This window comes from Octopus sinensis, linkage group LG5, assembly GCF_006345805.1.
Source record: "Octopus sinensis linkage group LG5, ASM634580v1, whole genome shotgun sequence".
In the NCBI taxonomy this organism is placed as follows: Eukaryota; Metazoa; Mollusca; class Cephalopoda; order Octopoda; family Octopodidae; genus Octopus; species Octopus sinensis.
Genome location: NC_043001.1, coordinates 115,940,274 through 115,961,478, shown reverse-complemented (window position 1 = coordinate 115,961,478; position 21,205 = coordinate 115,940,274). Strand labels below are relative to the sequence as shown.

Here is a 21,205-nt window from a genome sequence, read left to right as displayed (position 1 = left end):
AACAGATCAGATTTAATCCTTTATTTAACAATTCTAAAGCTTACATTGATAACATTAAATTGGCAAGAAGATAGAATTTCAATATAATTTCAAATCATGCAATATTTTCTGTTTCAAGCCATAGTGAGGCCCTGAAACTTGCTTAAATTACATCATGGTGGATTTACAGTCTCATGCATGCATAGTGTTGTATTGAAACGTAAAAAAAAAAAAGACTCCGCCGTTACGACGACGAGGGTCCCAGCTGATACGATCAGCGGAACAGCTTGCTCGTGAAATTAACGTGCAAATGGCTGAGCATTCCACAGTACCTTAACGTAGTTTCGGGGATAATCAGCGTGACACAGAGAGTGACAAGGCTGACCCTTTGAAATACAAGTACAACATTTTGCCAGCTGAGTGGACTGGAGCAACGTGAAATAAAGTGTCTTGCTCAAGGACACAACGCGTGGAATCGAACTCACAATTACGATCATGAGCCGAATGCCCTAACCACTAAGCCACGCGCCCTCACTATTGAAACGTATAATTATAGAGTCGTTACAAAGAAAGAATATTTTATATTATATATGGAGAAAATATTATTTTATATTATATATGCAGAAAATATTATTTCATATTATATATGAAGAAAATATAATTTTATATCATATATGAAGAAAATATTATTTCATATTATATATGGAGAAAATATTATTTTATATTATATATGGAGAAAATTTTATTTTGTATTATATATGCAGAAAATATCGTTTTATAGCATAAAATATCATCAAAGACGATTCTTGGAGGCTCTTTTTCGATTTTCACTCAAAAGTTTGTTTCTGCTGTTCTATCCTCTGTTCCATTACCAGTACTTGAACCTGGAAACATAATGAAAAAACATAAAATATAAAATTTTAAGCACATTAATTACCGGATAGTATGAATTTGTATATATATACATATATATGTTTATTTCTTACTATTTGAACTGTTAGAGCTGTTTTCGGTATCTATCCAGTACAACCCTTAAACAAGTAAATAATATTTCCCTAAACAATAGATCATCGTATTTCAGTTTGCCACTTATTCACGAATATACCATGAATGACGATGCCTTTCATGTTACTTCAGCCAATTGGCAAGCGCTGATGGAAGAACGGTTCTGCTTTGAGACAAATACACTGTCAACACAAAGGTCACATCCTGTTTACATGTAGGAGCACTTTCCTAAAATCTATCTGTACATCTTGAAAATGGCCAGCGTGTATATTTCACAGAAGACAATGCTCGAAACGTAGATCTGAATCCATGAGAAACTACTTTGACAGCTTTCTTCAAATTATGCCAATGTGATCTGTTTGCCCGAACACTGTTGTACGTAGAGATCCCCGTGTACTCTCCCTGGGCACACAATATATATATGCACACATATATTTATTCATTTATATTTTTAAAAAATAATAAATAACATGACCATCCCGAAATATGTATGTGTATATGTATATATATTTTTACATTTTCCCGAGCAATATATAATTTGTTACGGGATTTGACTAGTAAAAATGCTACTGTCTGTTTCGCGGCCTCTATTGTTGCATTTCCTCAATATTGACCACTACTTAGACATAATGACCGGATGCGCATAAACCTCTTTTATGCTGGAAATAGATAGACCTTATATTGATTTGGGAGTGGTAAAATGAAATGAATGGAAACGGAGTGAACAAAATTATATCATTGTTCGGCAATGGGATATGATTTATTCCTCTTTTATATCTCTTAGAGATGAATTAAAGCGCATAAGCTGCGTGTGTATCTATCGTTTCTTATTCAAAAATTAACATGATCACTTCGTACGAAATGAAATTCCGCTGAGGAAAATTATTTGCAGCATTAAATCATTTTCCTGTTTGAATTAAAGAAAGTACAGGAATTGTGTGAATTTTTCTGCCCAGTAGAGTCTGCATCTTCTACTTCTATACAAAATTAGAAGAAAACATTTTTGCCCTCGGTTAGACAAACCGTTCCGTAGGGACAAGAAACGGAAAAGCGCAAAATAAAATGCTGATTTATTGAAATTATCCAAGATTCGAGAAAAGGTAAATAAATAGTTGTATGTATGAGAGAGAGGGGGAGAGTCTGTGCGCTTGCGTGCACGCGTGGGTGTCCTAAGATATCATCCATTGTGGTTGATGATGACGACAACGACGAAGAGGATGGTATGGTGATTGATGAAGCTAATTATGACGGTAATGGTGTTAAAAAAATGAAGAAACACGATACTTACTTTCATCAAGCAAATTCATGTTGAGCAATGCCTGGAATTTGTTCAAAACTTGGGAGATATTGCGCCGCAGTTGACTTTGAACACTTAAAGAGATTAATTGTTTTGTTTCAATTATTTTTATATTCAAATATAGCTTAGGATTGGATCATCATATGTAAAATAACCGCATTCAGTATGGTTGAGAACAGAATTAGTGAAGAAGGCTAGAACTACAAGCGGGTGACTAAAAGTTGGTTTTAAGAATATATTCGTCCAGTACCGTGGCTTGCCCTCTTTAGCATGTAAGAAATCCACATGGTGGTCTTCCCTCCGTGTATAAGTTTTTATATACATTTTATATATATATATATAGGTAATTTCCTGGTTGGTTTTAAATTGCATGTTAGCCACCTTAATTATTTTATAATCTTCACATTGCCATTTTGTGAAATCAATCACTCATTTTTATGTCATTCTCAATGATACTGAGAGGCGTGAGTTAGCCTCCACCAGCCGTAATGGAGTGAGCATTGCTGATGAGTATTAACTTCCTATAAGAAATAACCATGCTAATCTAATCCATCTGGCTTACCGTGGAGAATGTTCTCCCCCCCCTGCCAATGCACTATGTGTTTTTTTATGGCTAAGGTGTCTATGACTATAATTTAACACAATCACTGGTAAAAGGTTGCAAGACTCGACGAAAAGTTTTAGGAAAACTCCCCCCTGTCAATGCAAAGAGACCATATGTCTTTTTGTGGCTAAGGAGTCTATGACTAATATTTCTAATAATGCTGGTGCTCACCGCACTCTTGTCACCTTTAGTGACTGCGAATTATTTCCCTGTTAGTCTTAAAATGCTGATAACCGCCTTGATTTATATATACACGCTCATATATATATATATATATATATATATATATATATATATATATATATATATATATATATATATATATATATATATATATATATATATATAAATATATTATAAATACATTCGTATATGTAAGTATATTGTATGTTGTATATGTATATATTTGTATTTATTTGCTTTTCTGAGTATATTCCACTGATGAAGGCAGAGCATTTCTTATGCAGAGTCAGAAATCCGGGATCTGGAATTATCCAGTAATTTTTGCTATTCTATTTTGTCTCTTCGTCTTCTCTCCTGGTGCTATATGAACATTTAATGTGGCTTTAGAGTCAAGATTTGACTGCTATTACCCTATATTATAATTTTAAATAATTGTTACCTTTGATGGTTTTTATTCCCATGCTGGCCACCTGATAAAATCGATATTTAAATATTGATCTTATCCTTCTGTGTGTGTATGTATATATATATATATATATATATATATACATATATATAGGTATGTAAGTATATATATATATATGCATATATATATATATATATATATATATATATATATATATATATATATATATATATATATATAATACAATTCTCTCTTAATCTTTATATGGGTTTGTTTGTCCTTTGTATAATAAAACATTGATAAAACACTTAAGCATTTCGTCGAAGGTATGAATTAGTATATTGTGGGTCACAAGTAAAACACTGTTGATCATGGTGACGTATAATACATGCGATAAAATCGAATGTTTGGAACAAAACCAAATAAATTTGAATAAATGTGTTAGAAGCTCTTGCTTACCCATGATATTCAACTCTGAATTTTCCAGTCACGGTTAAAAACTCATGCTCCATCTGCAAAAGCCGGATGTGTATATATATATGCATACATTAAATTCAAGAAACAAAGTTTGATTTAAAAGAGTTGAGATGTATTGAAAGATAAGGAAATAATTTTATTCTTAAACGCAGGATAATGCTAATAATATAACATGAACAGGATGAAATATCCATATTTTGCGGCTAACTTTGAGACTCAAACTCACATCCCTGAGATATCGCGTCAAGTGCTTTACCATTAAGCTAAGCTGCCCGAATGACAAATTCTGCTGCAAATTTAGGATATATAAATCTAGCTTTATAAGACGCGTTATCATAGGGATGTGAGTTCAAGTCTCATGACTGGTCGCCGACAGATTTTTCTGCAAAATATGGATACTTTTTATCCTGTTCATTCTATATTATTAACATTATCCTGAGTTTGAGAATAAAATTATTTTCTCATCTGTAATATATACATATATATATACATACATACATACATATATATATATATATATATATATATATATATATATATATATATATATATATATATATATATATATATATATATATATATATATATATATTTCCTTTTCTATTTCCTTTCCGACCAGTCCATCAGATGTAGTTACACATCGCTGGTCACAATGCGTTCGCATTGTCTTAGCCATCGAATGACACCACCCCGCTGGCTAAGCGAACAGGCCAATATATATATATATATATATATATATATATATATATATATATATATGTATAGTCAAATCGAATAGTAAAATTTGAAGAGTAGAACATTAAAAATAAAAATAACACAAAGCAAGAGGACATGCGCATGGAATATATTAGCTGGACGCTCGGTAAAGTTGAAGAAAAGAGAGGGCTTTTAACGTTCCGAGCATAGCTCTTTGTCGGAAAGGAAAACAGGAAAGTTGAGAGAAGGAGAATATTGACAAAAGTACGTGTGTGGTTACATATGTACATATATGTGTGTGTGTGTGTGTGTGTGTGTGTGTGTGTGCGTGTTCGCGCGCATGTGTGTGTGCGTGTGTGTGTAAAGACAGGATTAGTGAATAATTTGAGTGGGATTTCATTTAGTGTCAGAATCGGAAATTATATCACGGAAAATATAAATGATGTCGTTCATTGTGTGAACTTCTTTTAAGGACAAAATAGTGGATCGAACAGTCTTTTTATTGCCCAGCAAAAAATCAGTAAGTTAGAAAGAAGTTTATGCAATAGTTTACTATCAGTAATTGGAGTTTATTTTCTGAATTTCATGAAACCCAAATACAATTATTCGCATTCTTTTACTACGGTCTACTGCATGTTCATGTCTCAGTATATTTACATGTTTGTATAAAAGTCTATATATACTTAAATGCATACAAATTATGATCATATGGATTGCATTAAATTGCCGATGTTCAGTCCACTGCAGAACGAAGGTCTCAGTATAACCTCTCTACCAACCCTGTCTGATGTGGAGGCCGTGTTTTGACCTCGAGAGTATACTAGGTCGATGAACCTAACAACTCGCACTAGCTCAACAAAGCTTGGCAGTGGAGTAAATACTCATACAGAGGTGCAGTAAAAATGATTAAAGGATGAAAGGCAAAGTCGGCTGCGGTAGAATTTGAACTCAAAATATAAAGAGGGGCGAATTACCGCTTATCATTTTGCTCGACGTACAAACGATTTTTCCAGCACGCTGCAGAATATGTAGGGAATCAAATAATAAATAAATACGCAAATAATACTTATCTGTATATTTGAAGTTAACATTTATTTATATATGTATGTATTTATGTGTTTAAGCTGATCAGGCTAAACTTTAAAATACCTGTTATCATTTAACAAAATCGATATCACTTTCTACTAAACAGATTGAGCTCACTCACTATTTAAATTGACGTTTTGCCTTTCTTCTATAAAATATGCATGTGTGTGTGTATGTGATCGTTAATGTGTGTATGCATGTGTGCGTGTGGTCAGTGCTTGTGTGTGTGTGCATGTGTGAGTGTGCGGAGAAAGAGAGAGAAGGCAGATATCTACTCACGGCTCTTGATATGTTCTCAGCAGGGATTTTATATTCGTTCAACGTTTTTAAAATCAAACGAAATGCGAAGGATTTGGTAAAGCCTATGGATTGATATAGAAAATAATTGCTGTATTTATAAATGAGACACACGTCATAGATGCACATAAAACCCACATACGTAGATAAAAATACTCGTTCATAATCACATACACACTTAAAACTACTATATATAAATATATATATATATATATATATATATATATATATATATATATATATATACGAATATACACACTCACATTAATACATCTGCATCTACATGTATAAACACATATATAAATGCATGTTTGTACACATACACAGTTCCATGTACTTTTATATATATATATGTGTGTGTATATATATATGTATTTATACATATATATATATATATGTATATATATATATATATGTATATATATATATATATATATATATATATATATATATATATATGCAAATCAGCCCACATTTGCATACATACGTAACATATATATAAGTTTATATTCATATGTACCTACATAAGTTAACATATATATATATATATATATATATATATATATATATATATATTTAATCAATATAGGGTAGCAAAAAATTCAGCAGAAATTATTTGCCACCAGCGGTCTAGTGGGAAAAAAGGAAATAGTCAAAGACTATTAATAAATTCAACAGCAAAATTAAGGAACGGCCATAATAGGCCGTTCAACCCACTAGAAATAGCAGCTAAGGCTTCAACCGCAAAAAAGTATTAATTCCGTAAACAAGGAGAAAATTTAAAAATTTAAAAAACATTTACCCTGTTATACTTTATACAATGCATCGTTTCATCTATTTTTTAATGGTAAATCAGCCTGATTAAATTAAATCAAACTAATCCTCCATAGGCCAACAGATTCATCAGTAAAGTAAGCCAGACGGGAGAGATATTTACACGAGGTAGCACCACTGCTGTCTCGGCAATATCTGACCTAAAATTTTCAAATCATCGTACTCGCGCCAAATTTATCGGCAGCAAATATAAGCTGCTGACTCCATTTTCGGAATTAAACAGAAAATTTATAATAATTCAGGCTGATTTACCATTAAAAAATAGATGAAACGATGCATTGTATAAAGTATAACAGGGTAAATGTTTTTTAAATTTTCTCCTTGTTTACGGAATTAATACTTTTTTGCGGTTGAAGCCTTAGCTGCTATTTCTAGTGGGTTGAACGGCCTATTATGGCCGTTCCTCAATTTTGCTGTTGAATATATATATATATATATATATATATATATATATATAAATATGTATGTAGAAACATTTATTTGCATCTATGTGCACGTACACGCATCCAATATAGGATTTCATTACAGGGACAGCACTTCTGTGAAACGATCGTAAGATGCCTTAAATACTTAATTCAAAACTTTTAAACTGTCATATACATTATATATTTATACGTATACATATATACATACATTTTTATAAATATTTATATTTATTTATTTATATATTTTTAATACAACAATTTTTTTTCACACGTGTATATCTTTCTGAGGAGTTTTCTGAAATTGAATTCTTAATATTAATAATAATATATAATTTAAAAATATATATAATCGCTCGTATTAAATATATAAATACTTTAATAGTATTAATACTTTGATACAATAGAGCACTCAATATATATTCAGTATATAATATTCTCATTGAATATATTTGACTAAAGATTCATATATACTCTTTACTCTTTTTACTCTGTTACTTGTTTCAGTCATTTGACTGTGGCCATGCTGGAGCACCGCCTTTAGTCGAGCAAATCGACCCCAGTACTTATTCTTTGTAAGCCTAGTATTTATTCTATCGGTCTCTTTTGCTGAACTGCTAAGTTACAGGGTCGTAAACACACCAGCATCGGTTGTTAAGCGATGTTGGAGGGGGGGGGGCAAAAACCGATACAAGCATATGCACACATACACACACATAGTTATATATACATATACATATATACGACAGGCTTCTTTCAGTTTCCGTCTACCAAATCCACTCACAAAGCTTTGGTCGGCCCGAGGCTATAGTAGAAGACACTTGCCCAAGGTACCACGCAGTGGGACTGAACCCGGGACCATGTGGTTCGTAAGCAATCTACTTACCACACACCCACTACTACGCATATATATATATATATTTATATATATATAGATATTTATATATATATATATATATATATATATATATATATATATATATATCACGTGATCACGTGACCGACCAGACCATCAGATGTTGTTACACATCGCTGATCACAATGCGTTCGCATTGTTTTAGCCTTCGAATGACACCACCCCGCTGGCTAAGCGAGCAGGCCAACAGAAGAAAGAGTGGGAGAAAGAGAGGTGAAAGAGTACAGCAGGGATCACCACCCCCTGCCGGAGCCTCGTGGAGCTTTTAGGTGTTTTCGCTCAATAAACACTCACAACGCCCGGTCTGGGTATCGAAACCACGATCCTGCGACCGCGAGTCCGCTGCCCTAACCATTGGGCCATTGCGCCTCCACACACACACACACACACACACACACACACACACACACACACACACGCACACACATATATATATATATGCAACCATGCCTACACTTGCATACATATGTATTAGAATATGATTGTTCCTTTCCAGCAACACAAAACCATCCAATGGCCATTTTATGGGTTTCGAAACAAAAAGCCTACAGTTACAAGGAAAATGACAATAATAAAAGCACAGTAAAATAGAACGCAAAAGAAATATCTAAAGCGGTTTTTATTAATTTGATTACCCTGTGTACGAGGGATACAATGTGTGCAAGGAAGAGGGATATTATCGTTTGGAAGGAGAATCGCTTTCAATTGAAATTTCAGGAAGAACCTGGATGGTACCTTGGGCAAGTGTCTTCTACTATAGCCTCGGCCCGACCAAAACCTTGTGAGTGGATTTGGTAGACGGAAACTGAAAGAAGCCTGCCGTATATATGTATACGTATATATATCTTTGCCTGTGTATGTGTGTATATGTTTGTGTCTATTTTTGTCCCACCCCCTCCAACATCGCTTGACAACCGATGCTGGTGTGTTTACGACCCTGTAACTTAGCGGTTCGGCAAAAGAGACCGATAGAATAAATACTAGGCTTACAAAGAATAAGTACTGGGGCCTTTTCTCTCTCGCGTCGCTTAATTTAGGCTTTTTGGACACAGTTTCTGCACTTTTCACACTTGCAGGCCTTTTCATTAGAATTATAGCAAGAGAAGTCTGCTTTTACCTGCCTTTTTATTCAGTCTTTAGCAGTTTTTCTGTGCCACATTGAAAATACCCGACTAAGCTTTTTTTTCCATCTCTACACATTCTTCTACTGCTATTAAGCATCTCCCAGTCTGGTCTTTCCTTAATTACAGTCGGTTGATATCTGCTTTCGGATGTTGAGCTCCACATATTTTCAGCAACTTATTAGTTTTTGTCAAATTTCTTTATTTTGATTATTATTTCTCTTTATCAGAGGTTTTGTAGGAGTTCCTTGATGCTTGCATTGTGGGAGTTCCTGAACACTTGCTCATTCTAATGTCGACCCTCCAGTTTGTGGCCAAGGCTTACTCTTGCGCTGCCAATATAGTGTTCTCGGTCTCTTTCTTTAGAATTCCTTTCATCAGCCAATCCCACCTATTTTTTGTTATATGGAAATTCATTGTGTTCTCCCTTCTTGCGCCATTCTTCTTCATTTCTTTTTGTGTTTCTTCCTTCGTTTTTCCTGCTTTCAATACTCCCTCATTCCTAACTGTCACTAACAAGGTTTCCTTTCTTTGGGTTCGGTATCTCATTAAGCCTTCGAGTTCGAAACGAACGCAGTTTCCCACACTTATCAGTCCCTTTCTTCCATTCGCTCTCTTCGTGTATCGGCGATCGAGGTCTGCATGTGGGTGATGGGCACTATACATTATTAGGACCTTTCTTGACTTCCTTTCCATCTCCTTTAGCTTCTCTGTCCAGCTTTCAAACCAATATTTTGCTCACTCGCCAAAAGTGTTCTCTTTTTCTCTTTTCCTTCATGTCGTGGTGTTTGATTCCATCTGTGTGTGTGAGTGTGAGTGAGAGAGAGAAGGAGTGGGGGGGGATGAAGAGAGCATTGTAAACGATGAATGAAATGAACATGAAATAAAAAAAATCGTGTAAATAAAAGGATATAAATGGAAGATCCCATATATAGAGAGTTGGCTTGCCGAAATGGCACATTGCTTCCCTTTCTTTATCCTTACCGAGACTCACCTGAACAACACCCATATGGACGCAGAGGTGAAAATAAAAGATTTCACCATTGTTCGTGCGGATCGCACAGACCGAAATAAGGGAGGGACAGCCATCTTTATCCATGACTCCTTTTCACTTGATGCCAAGGACATATTTTCCAATGGCTACTGTGAATCGGTATCACTATTCAGCAAGGCCAAGAACATAATCATTGTTGGTCTTTACAGGCCTCCCCAAGCACCTCTAAAGTGCTTTGAAGAGTGCCTTAGCAAAGTCAAGTCCTTCCTTCGGAAGTACCACTCCGGAAACATAATAGTGATGGGTGATTTTAACCTCCCTCATGTGAACTGGCCCACAAATACTCTGAAGTTAGGCAAATGCTCTACATCAGATAGATAGTTAAAAAAACTCTCCTATCAGACCACGACATGGTACTCTGCAATTTTAATTCCCGACATATAAAAACCAAACCAGCCAATCCCACTCCATGGCACTCATTTGACAACATAAACATCCACAAAGCGGACTGGGGAACAATCAGAAAGGATCTGTCTTCCATCGACTGGTCTTTTACTCTCAATTCCTCTCATATTGAGACCACATGGCAGCACTTTGAACACATTGTCACCTATACATGCTCTAAACACACTCCCACGAAATCTACTTACACAAACAGAAACCGGCTCCCTAAAAAGAAAAAAAACACTCATCAGGCGCATCAAAAGACTCAACAAAAAATCAACCAATTTAAATATTCCCACACACAACATCCACATTCAACAACAATGAAAAGGCTAGAGCTGGAAAAACTTCATCTGCAGACCAACATGAAAACCTCCATTGAAAATCAAAGAGCTGTGGAGGAACAATGGGTAATCAAAAACATCAAACAGAATCCCCAAAAGTGTTCTATTCCTATGCAAATAAGCATAGAACCACAGTCTCACCCATTGGGCCATTGATTGATGATAACGGCATTCCCCAACACGATGCTAAAGAAATGGCAGAAATACTGCAGAAACAATACTGCTCTGTCTTTAGTGTTTCCACTTTTATTGACGTAAGAGAAACGAACGGAGTTGACTCCCAACACAAAATCTCAGACATAACCTTCACTGCCACTGACATCATAGCAGCAATAAATGGGGTCAAATACTACTCTGCTGTAGGCCCTGATAGATTCCCCGCTAGTCTCCTGAAGGAATGTAGACACCAACTTGCAGTCCCTCTGACCAACCTCTGGAGAAATTCGTTAGACGCAGGTTATATACCGAAACAGTTTCTATCCCAGTCGGTCATCTCGGTTTTCAAACAGGGAAACAGATCCCTCGCAGTCAACTATCGCCCAATCTCACTCACCTCCCACATTATTAAAGTGTTTGAAAGAGTGTTAAGATCAAGGATAGCTGACTTCCTGGAGACCCACAAACTCCTAAATGCAAATCAGCATGGCTTTCGCTGTGGCAGGGACTGTCTAACACAGCTCTTACACCACATTGAAGATGTACTCAAAGCCTTGGGAACAGGTTCGAACTCTGACGTCATATATCTTGACTTCAGTAAAGCGTTCGACAGGGCAGACCATAATACCCTACTCTCAAAATTGGCAAATGTTGGAATCCGTGGAAAAGTTCTACACTGGATTAAGTATTTCCTGGCGAATAGAACACAACATGTTGTAGTTGATGGAGTCCACTCAAACCCAGCAAAAGTCACCAGCGGTGTTCCCCAGGGGACTGTTTTGGTCCGCTACTCTTCATAATTTACATAAACGACCTTTCCAGTGTCGTACATTACTGCAAAGTGAAAATATTTGCTGATGACACTAAGCCCCATCAAATCGTCAATGAAGAAGCAGACCGAACTCAACTCTAGTCTGATCTATATGCTGTGAGTCAATGGGCAGACAGAAACAAAATGCAACTGAATGAGGGAAAATTTGAGCTGATGCATTTTGGAAGAAATTCCTCACTAAAACAACCATACTCTCTTCCTTCAGGGGAACCGCTCACAGCCTCTAACAATATCAGAGACCTGGGTGTAATTGTTGATGACGATCTCAGTTGGAGTGCACACATCAACAAGAAGGTCGATATAGCTCGTAGGATGAGTTCCTGGATCTTAAGAACTTTCCGGTCCAGAGAACAAGGTGTCATCATACCACTTTTTTCCTCCTTTGTACGGCCACACCTTGAATACTGCTGCCCACTGTGGTCTCCCCATACAAGACAAAACATCTCCAGAATTGAGTCACCCCAGAGGGCACTCACTAAACGAATTGAAGGCATGGCTGCTCTCGATTATTGGGATCGCCTTAAAGCCTTGAAACTTTACTCCCTCCAGCGTCGCCGTGAGCGGTACATCATTTGTACGATGTGGAGAATATACCGCCAACTTTGCCCAAACGACCTAAACATTAGCTTCAAGGTTCATCCAAGACTGGGACCACGGGCCATACGTCCCCTGCCCAATTCAAAATCACAACATACATATACACTGCAACATAATTTCTTTTCCTCAACAGGCCCTGCCCTATTTAACATTGTCCCGAGGGAGATCAAATAGGAAAAGGATCCCATCAATTTTAAACGGAGTCTGGATAGATTCCTTCAAAGAATACCAGATAAGCCACTCATAATTGGATACAACTCACCCAACAAGAACTCACTACTTGAACAAAACTTGACTTAAACAAAACTTGACTTAAACAGGATTCGAATAATCCTATCAGGTGGTGCTATTTAGTTAGACATGGCCTGGACCAAACTTTGGTCGAAACATATTTAAGTTTTATCTAAGTTTTATCTAATAAACGGAATAATACAGGTTTCAAATGTTGGTATGTGACCAGCAGATTCGGTGTAGGGGGTTAAGTTGATTACATTGACCCTGAGCTCAACTTGCGTTTATTTTATCGACACAGAAATTATGAAAAGCAAAGTCAATCTTGGCGGAATTTGAACTCAGAACGTAAAGACAGACGAAGTACTGCAAAGCATTTCTCCCGCTCTGCCAACGATTCTGCCAGCTTACCGCCTAATTTAAGGATTAATAGTGATAAGTTTTCATAATGGTCTAATGAGAAATTGAAATCATCACATCACTAAATGCATATGAAAATCTATTCAATTTGACAGTGCCATAATAACATTTGAGAGAAGTAAATTGCTTATATATTCTATGACAAACAGATATGTAGGGTATGTCATTGAATATTTGAAGATTCTACAACCACCGCTCCAACGTATGTATGCAAAGAGGTATGTACAGTAATATCCCTGTTGTTTTTCTGCTTCTCTATCTACTCAGCCTGTCTGCAGAATGTTTACGAAAACGTGCTTTTAACGATATTACAATAATGAACTCAACCCTCCAAAGTAATAAATTATTTAATAACGTTTCCATAAATGAGTCAAATGATTTGCCGTTGAACGAGATGGACACATTCCTGGAGGACTCAAACGGGAGAATAGGTTGCATTATCTTTTGATAAATCATTGTAATTACAAACACACACACACACAGGACAGTCATAATGGAACAGACATAGAAAGACATACACATACACACTCACCACCCCCACCCCTACCAGAGTGGTCGTATTTAAACAGACAGAAAGTCTCTCACAAAAATTACTTCTTCTCATCCTGCTACTTCTACTACTGTAAAAGTCATTTAAAAACATTTGCTCGCTCACCATCATCAATGCCTTTGGTCTGTTCTGCATTGTAACATTGAGACATGTCTGGTTCTTGCCAGATACCAGTAAACGGTGAACACTTTTGTGATGACAGGTTTTGACTTGATGCCATTTCTGGATGCCCCATCGTTCTGGAAGAACTGAAAAAATAAATGTTAAATATTGTCAGTCGAGTTTATTCATTCTGAGGAGAATTTCATCAATCTCAGAGGAATATGAGAAACCTTCGAACTGGTCGTGATTTGAACTCATAATTTAGTGAAAGAAGGATAAATGGTGTCTTGCATTTGGGGGAGAAATCTATTATTTACTCCTGATCCCTATCCTCAAAACTAATGTCAAATATTTTCTAACTAGAGTTCAGATATAAAAACAATATTCTTGCATCTGTTTTTATTTACAATAATTTGTTGTTTTTATGATTATTCAATAAAAGATTAGTTGGAACGGTGTAGGTGATGCAGAATTAAGGAGCCAAGTTGTTAGTACAAGTTGAATGGGGGAATTAGTTGCTAATATTTCGCCACCATAGACATCGGTAGTAACAGCGGCAGCAATGGATTTATGTATATTTTCATACATATGCACAGATTTGAGTAATTCCACCAGTTGGCCTTGTCTTACAACTAATAAAGCTCAGCCTCTGGGAGGAACAATTTAGATGCTTAACCTGTGGAATGACGTGGTAGAAATGAGAGAAGAGAGACCGTGTTACATAGTCTGTGATGAGTGAAATCCCAGGATGACCATCTTGTACTAGCAAGATATATAGCTCTACAGTAATCATAAAATTGAATAAATAGTATTAGCCTGAAACCAACAGAATCACTGATAGTTTCTATTGACTGTATCTAGGTTGTGCTTTCTTTCCTACAATTGTTTTGTGAAATTCTGGAACTTACAAGAATCTTTAAATCTTTGAATAATGCTGATTTCAAATTTTGGCACAAGGCTAGCTATTTGGGGCGGGGGTAGTTCGATTACATAGACCCTAGTGTTTAATTGGTACTTATTTTATCGATCCCGAAAGGATGAAGGACAAAGTCGACCCTGGTGGCATTTGATCTCAGAATGTAAAGTCGGAATGAATGCTGCTAAGCATTTTGTCCGGCGCCATAACGATTCTGCCAGCTCAGCACCATAAAGCTTTGTCTAATATTGGTTTCAAATTTTGGCACAAGGCCATCAATTTCAGGGGAAGGGATAAGTCGTTTACACCAACCCCAGTGCTCAATTGGTATTTATTTCATCGACCCGAAAAAATTAAAGGCAAAGTCGACCTTAGCGGAATTTGAACTCAGAATATAAAAACGAATGAAATGAAAGCATTGTATAATATTGGCGACAAAGCAAACCTAGATAGTTAGGACAAGGCTAAATTATATCAAACAATGTATAAAATGTAAAAATGCTGGGACAAGAGATTGCAACCGATAGACGTTTAATTCTATCTTGTTAATCTATAAAGCTGTTATTTGCTCTACCAAGTAACATTCTCTCACAATAGGATGACGCTGAAAACTTCAAAAATTTGAGTAGAAATAAATCAATACAGACGAACCAATGCCTGGTGGCTACATTTCCATGACATGGGATCTCCGCAGTAGTTCCTATTTTTGTCATTGGCCAAGAGAAAGTTCGATTGTTAGTTGATGTTGTGCTTTCATCACAAACCACTGAAAATGAAACAAAATATGGATATGAGAGAAGCCAGTAGTAGTAGTAGTAGTAGTAGTAGAGGTAGTAGTAGTAGCAGCAGCAGTAGTAGTTAATGTTGGAAATAAATTGTTTGGACCACCTGCTGGCTGATTTGAGGACAATGATACATGAAGTGTTGCAAACATATACGGAGAGCATATATATTTATTCAAAATAGACAGATTTCTAGTTTTTCATTTAGTAGTTTATAAAGAGATAAATGATTTAGAAATGAATTACAATCCCTTACAACACAAGGACCCCCACCCCAACCAGGCTCCATGCAATTCTTGGAAGTGCAGTCTATTCTTAACTAAAATGGCGACAATATGAATTTCTCCATCTTCCTGCTCTCTTAAAATATTTGAGAAAAATTACATTTAAGTGTCCTACTTATTAAAATTCTATTTCTTTATTTATGCAGCTGAAGATGGTATTACATTTAAACTGATGTAATGTTTGTATTGTTCAATTAAATTTAGCCGCTTCAAACTGCATAACTACTTGATATCCTGTAGATTATATATATATATATATTCTTATATTTATATATATATAATTATATATATATATATAATATATATATATATATATATATATATATATATATATGTTTTTATATATATTTCCTTATATATTCTTAAAAAACAATAAATAAAATAGAAATAGAGGTCTGTGCATATGTATATATATATATATATATGTTTTATATTTTCTCGAGCAATATATAACTGGTTACGGGTTATGACTACTCAGAATGCTAGTCTGTTTCACGGCCTCTAGTGTTGAATTTCGTAATATATTGATCACTCGTTAGACCGGAAGCGCAAAACTTAATGTACGCTAGAAATAGGTAGATGTTATATTGATTTGGCGATGGTAAAAGGAAATGAATGGAAACGAAGTGAAAATATATCATTGTTCGGCAATGGGATATGATTTGTTCCTCTCTTATATCTCTTAGACATTGTTTAAAGCGTATGAGCTGTGTGTGTATCTATCGTTTCTTATTCAAAAATTAATATGATCACTTCAAACAAAATGAAATTCCGCTGAGGAAAATTATTTGCAGCATTAAATAGTTTTCCTGTTTGAATTTAAGAAAGTACTGGAATTGTTTGAATTTTTCTGCCCAGTAGAGTCTGCATCTTCTACTTCTATACAAAATTAGAAGACAACTTTTTTGCCCTTGGTTAATTGGTATAATTAAAAAGAAACTGAGCAAAGACAAACAGTTCCGTAGGGACAAGAAAAGGAAAAGCGCAAAATAAAATGCTGTTTTTTTGAAATTATCCAAGCTTTCAGAAAATGTAAATAAATAGTTGTGCGTGAGAGAGAGAGAGAGAGAGAGGGAAAGAGTCTGTGTGCTTGGTATCATCTACTGTGGTTGATGATGACGACAACGACGAAGAGGTTGGTGATTGATGAAGCTAATTATGACGGTAATGATGATAAAATTAATAAGAAACACGATACTTACTTTCATCAAGGAATTTCATGTGGCTTTTCTTAACACCTAAGTTAAGCAATGCCTGGGATTTGTTCAAAACTTGGGAGATATTGCGCCGCAGTTGACTTTCAGTCATTTCGCTAAATACTGTACAGTAAATAGCAAATATTTTATTTCTGTTTGAGCTGAAATAAAAAATAAATACATACATGTATGTCGGTATGTATGTATGTATGTATGTATGTATGTATGTAGCTAGCTAGCTAGCTAGAAATATACATACATTGATATATATATATATATATATATATATAAAAGCAATAAAGATTCAAGTTAATTTAAATGAATTTACTTGAATATGGTACCTAACTTAGATGCAAAAACCAAAAAAACTATACTGTTTTAACAATACAGTAATGTGGGGTGATTATAGCGAGAAAGAAGCAACAAGAATGGATAGGTTTTTAGTACAATCGTTTCATACAAGGACAGGCTTTATAAAAGTTGTAAAAATTACAGCATATAAACGTGTCCCGTACTCATCAGCTAAAATACATGTGAGTTCTCTAGACATCCTAGTGGTTGAGGCTATACTCATGAAGTAATGTAGATAATTAAGTAACATAAACAGATTTCCAAAGTTCATTAAAGTTCTTTAAAGATGATGTACAGTCTTATCACAGAATTTTAAAAAAGTTCTAATACATCACAGAAAGGTGACCTATTCCATAGAGCACACATGAATTCCAGAGATATGATGAGGGATTACATACTCCAGAAGACACATTTATCCATTGTTAATCACAACGAGGTGGGTCCCATTCTGAGCATTATAATGAGGCGTTAACTAAGGCTGGATACAACCAAAAGATTACATTCGTTGATAAGGGGAACTCACGTATTCCTAATAATGAAGTTATCAGTAATCACATAAGCAGCAATACAGACCAAGCCCGAAATAAAAGTAGAATTAAATTAATGGTAAACGCTAATCTAGCGTACAGGCCCAACAATTCAAATAGAAGCATTGACCAGAACATAGGTAACTCGGATAATATTGAAGTGATAAACCTAAGATGCACACAAATAAAAATAAAAATAATGGTAATAAATACAATACTCCGGTGAGATGAATAGTAGTAATTCTACGAACCCTAAATTTAATAAAAAGATATATTATGGCTGAATATCCCTTTCAACTGTGCGATACAATCGGATATACAGAACAAATTCAAAGTAATTCTGGAAAAAAATTCCCTATCTCTCATAGATATCATAGAATTATATCTAGGAAACAGTTAGGATTTCTTATTCAACCCTCCCAAATATGTCCACTTTAATAGCTAAGATTAATAATAAAAACATTAAACTAGCCAGGAAAGATAGAAATAAAATAATAATATCAGCATAAATACCAATAGCAATTATAATAATACTACCAACAATAAAAACAACAATAGTAATTATCAAAACATAGGTGAAATTAGTAACCACAGAATGACTAATAACATTAACATTAATAGTAATAATAACAATGCCGATATTAATAGAAGTAATAATGTTAATAATAGAAATAATAGATATAAGGCTAATGGAGAAAATAAGGAGAATGAAAATATCAGTGATATTTATAACAGCAATATGCAGTCGGATAAAAAGACTAACAATAATAGTAACATTACCAATAATATAAGAAATCATGGTAGGACTTTAAACCTAAATGATGAAGCTGAAGGATCAATAAATAATAGCAATACTTTAGATATCAACACCAACTATAGAAATGATAATCAAAATAATAGGAACCTAAGACATCTACCCAAGAATAATCCAAAGCCTGAAGTTGCTCCTCCTGTGTGTAAGTGTAGAATAAAATCAAATGCCGGCACCTGGTCTATGTGGGGAAAATAATGTAATCTATAAATGTACCATATCCACGGAGAATAACAAATATCTTTACGTTGGATGTACAATTAATTTTCTAGCCAGAGTTAGAAATCACATCTCGTCTTTTAAATTACGTCATAAAGCTGGTACCACCACACTTTCAAACAAAATCTGGGAACTCAAAATAATAATAAAAATTATAAACTTAATTGGGAATAGTTAGGAGAGCAATTCCGTATAAAAATAGTAGGGTTGGTTGCCAACTATGCTCCATGGAGACGTATGAAATTCTAAAGCATAGAAAACATAGTAACTTATTGAATAATCATATCGAACTAGGTCAAGTTTGTGTCCACGCTAAATTGAAGACTTTAAAATATTTTAAATGATTAGAATATCCTTAACTAGATAGATAGATATAACTTGATTTCTACTAGTATAGCACTGCTTTAAGTAGATAACTGAGAGTTCTCACACTACAGTTATCTTTTTCCTTATATCTGCATCAGTTTTTTGAGAACAGGGAAATGAATAGTACTTATACGCTGCTTAATTGAGGCTTTATTTAATTTCAAACTCATAATTTTTAAATTCTTAATTTTAAATCTTAATAGTAATTTTAATTTTAATTCCTAACTTAATCTAATTTAAGTAGCATAACTCTAATAAATAAAATGAGATACTATAGCCCCATAATTCTATTTCAAAATTAAATAAATAAGGCTACCCCCTCGGTGATAATATGATTATCTTCATTATGATAGACAATCCCCTAACACCTTGTAAATGATCTTCTAAGATTTGACCTGTAGTCCGTCAATGTATGAATAATAACGGCAACTCCTTAAGACAATAAAATGAATAAATTAAATAAGTAAGTTTTATTGACTTTTTGATAAGATTATACTTAGATTTTCCTAATGTATTTTCTTTTGATTTTAGCATCTGACCCCTAAACCCCTGACTGTGTTATCTCTTTAGATTCTCTTTAAATTCATAGCTGATTTCAACAGCAAAAATTAGCTGTTTTTACTGGCCAAAGAATAATATTCTCCTCTAGTTCCTAGATGCCTGTAAATTAAAACCAGACTTGCCGTCTACTAATTCGTCTGTATAACTAGAACCCTCTTTTTTATTTTTATTTTTTCCCTTCTTTCCCATTTCTTTCTCTTTCTCTTTTTTCTGTTTCTTCTTCTTATTCTCTTTTTCCTTTTCTCTTCTCTTTTAGTCCCCTTCCCCCCCTTTTTTTTGCTCCCTCCTCCTTTATTTTCTCTCTTTCTACTATTCCCTTCCCTTTCTATTCTTGCCTCTCTAGAAAGCCCTTCAGCCTTTAAAAGTTAAATAGCTACAGCCTCTTGTAAATAGCAGTAATGTGATTAATGTAGCAAATACCTAATCATATAACAAGTTTTGATACCTACCTCATTGTGTTCAACCATTGATAAATTTATCGCCTGTGAATATGAGATTCCTCTTCATTTCTCTGGAAACTTACATCTAAACCATTGGAAATTGTGCATCTATACAAAGGATTAATTCACCCTCTCTGTAATGCTAATAAGCAGGAATTGAGACCCACCTCGTTGTGATTACAATGGATAAATTTGTCTTCTGTGAGTATGTAATCCCTCATCATATCTCTGGAATTTCATGTGTGCTCTATGGAATAGGTCACCTTCTCTGTGATGCTATTAGAACTTTTTTAAAATTCTGTGATAAGACTGTACATCATCTTTAAAGAACTTTATGAACTTTGGAATCTGTTTATGTTACTTAATTATCTACATTACTTCATGAGTATAGCCTCAACCACTAGGGTGTCTAGAGAACTCACATGTATTTTAGCTGATGAGTTACGGGACACGTTTATATGCTGTAATTTTTACAACTTTTAATAAAGCCTGTCCTTGTATGAAACGATTGTACTAAAAACCTATCCATTCTTGTTGCTTCTTTCTCGCTTATATATATATATATATATATACATTCGTTTAAAAGCTGCCCTGTTAATCCTTGGGTCCAACAATGACACCATGCATTGAGTACATATTAAGTTTCGTGAAACATGAATATTTCTCAAGCAATGAACAATTTTCATCAAACCAATGATATAATTTGTCGACTCGGAACTTATTGCAAAGCTTCATGATAATCAACAGTACCACCACCAT

General features: G+C 34.6%; 1 protein-coding gene across 1 annotated transcript in view; it reads right to left on the bottom strand.

The window, feature by feature from the left end:
- Positions 1-724: 724 nt before the first annotated feature.
- The window catches only part of LOC115212327, a 97,432-nt gene continuing 76,951 nt past the window's right edge, over positions 725-21,205 (bottom strand). The window contains exons 16-22 of the mRNA XM_029781191.2: positions 17,178-17,332; positions 15,561-15,675; positions 13,997-14,139; positions 6,013-6,095; positions 3,934-3,986; positions 2,273-2,355; positions 725-863 (exon numbers count right to left, since the gene is read on the bottom strand). Coding sequence (XP_029637051.2) covers positions 811-863; positions 2,273-2,355; positions 3,934-3,986; positions 6,013-6,095; positions 13,997-14,139; positions 15,561-15,675; positions 17,178-17,332 — 685 coding nt within the window. The 3' untranslated portion in view covers positions 725-810. The remainder of the gene's footprint in view (positions 864-2,272; positions 2,356-3,933; positions 3,987-6,012; positions 6,096-13,996; positions 14,140-15,560; positions 15,676-17,177; positions 17,333-21,205) is intronic.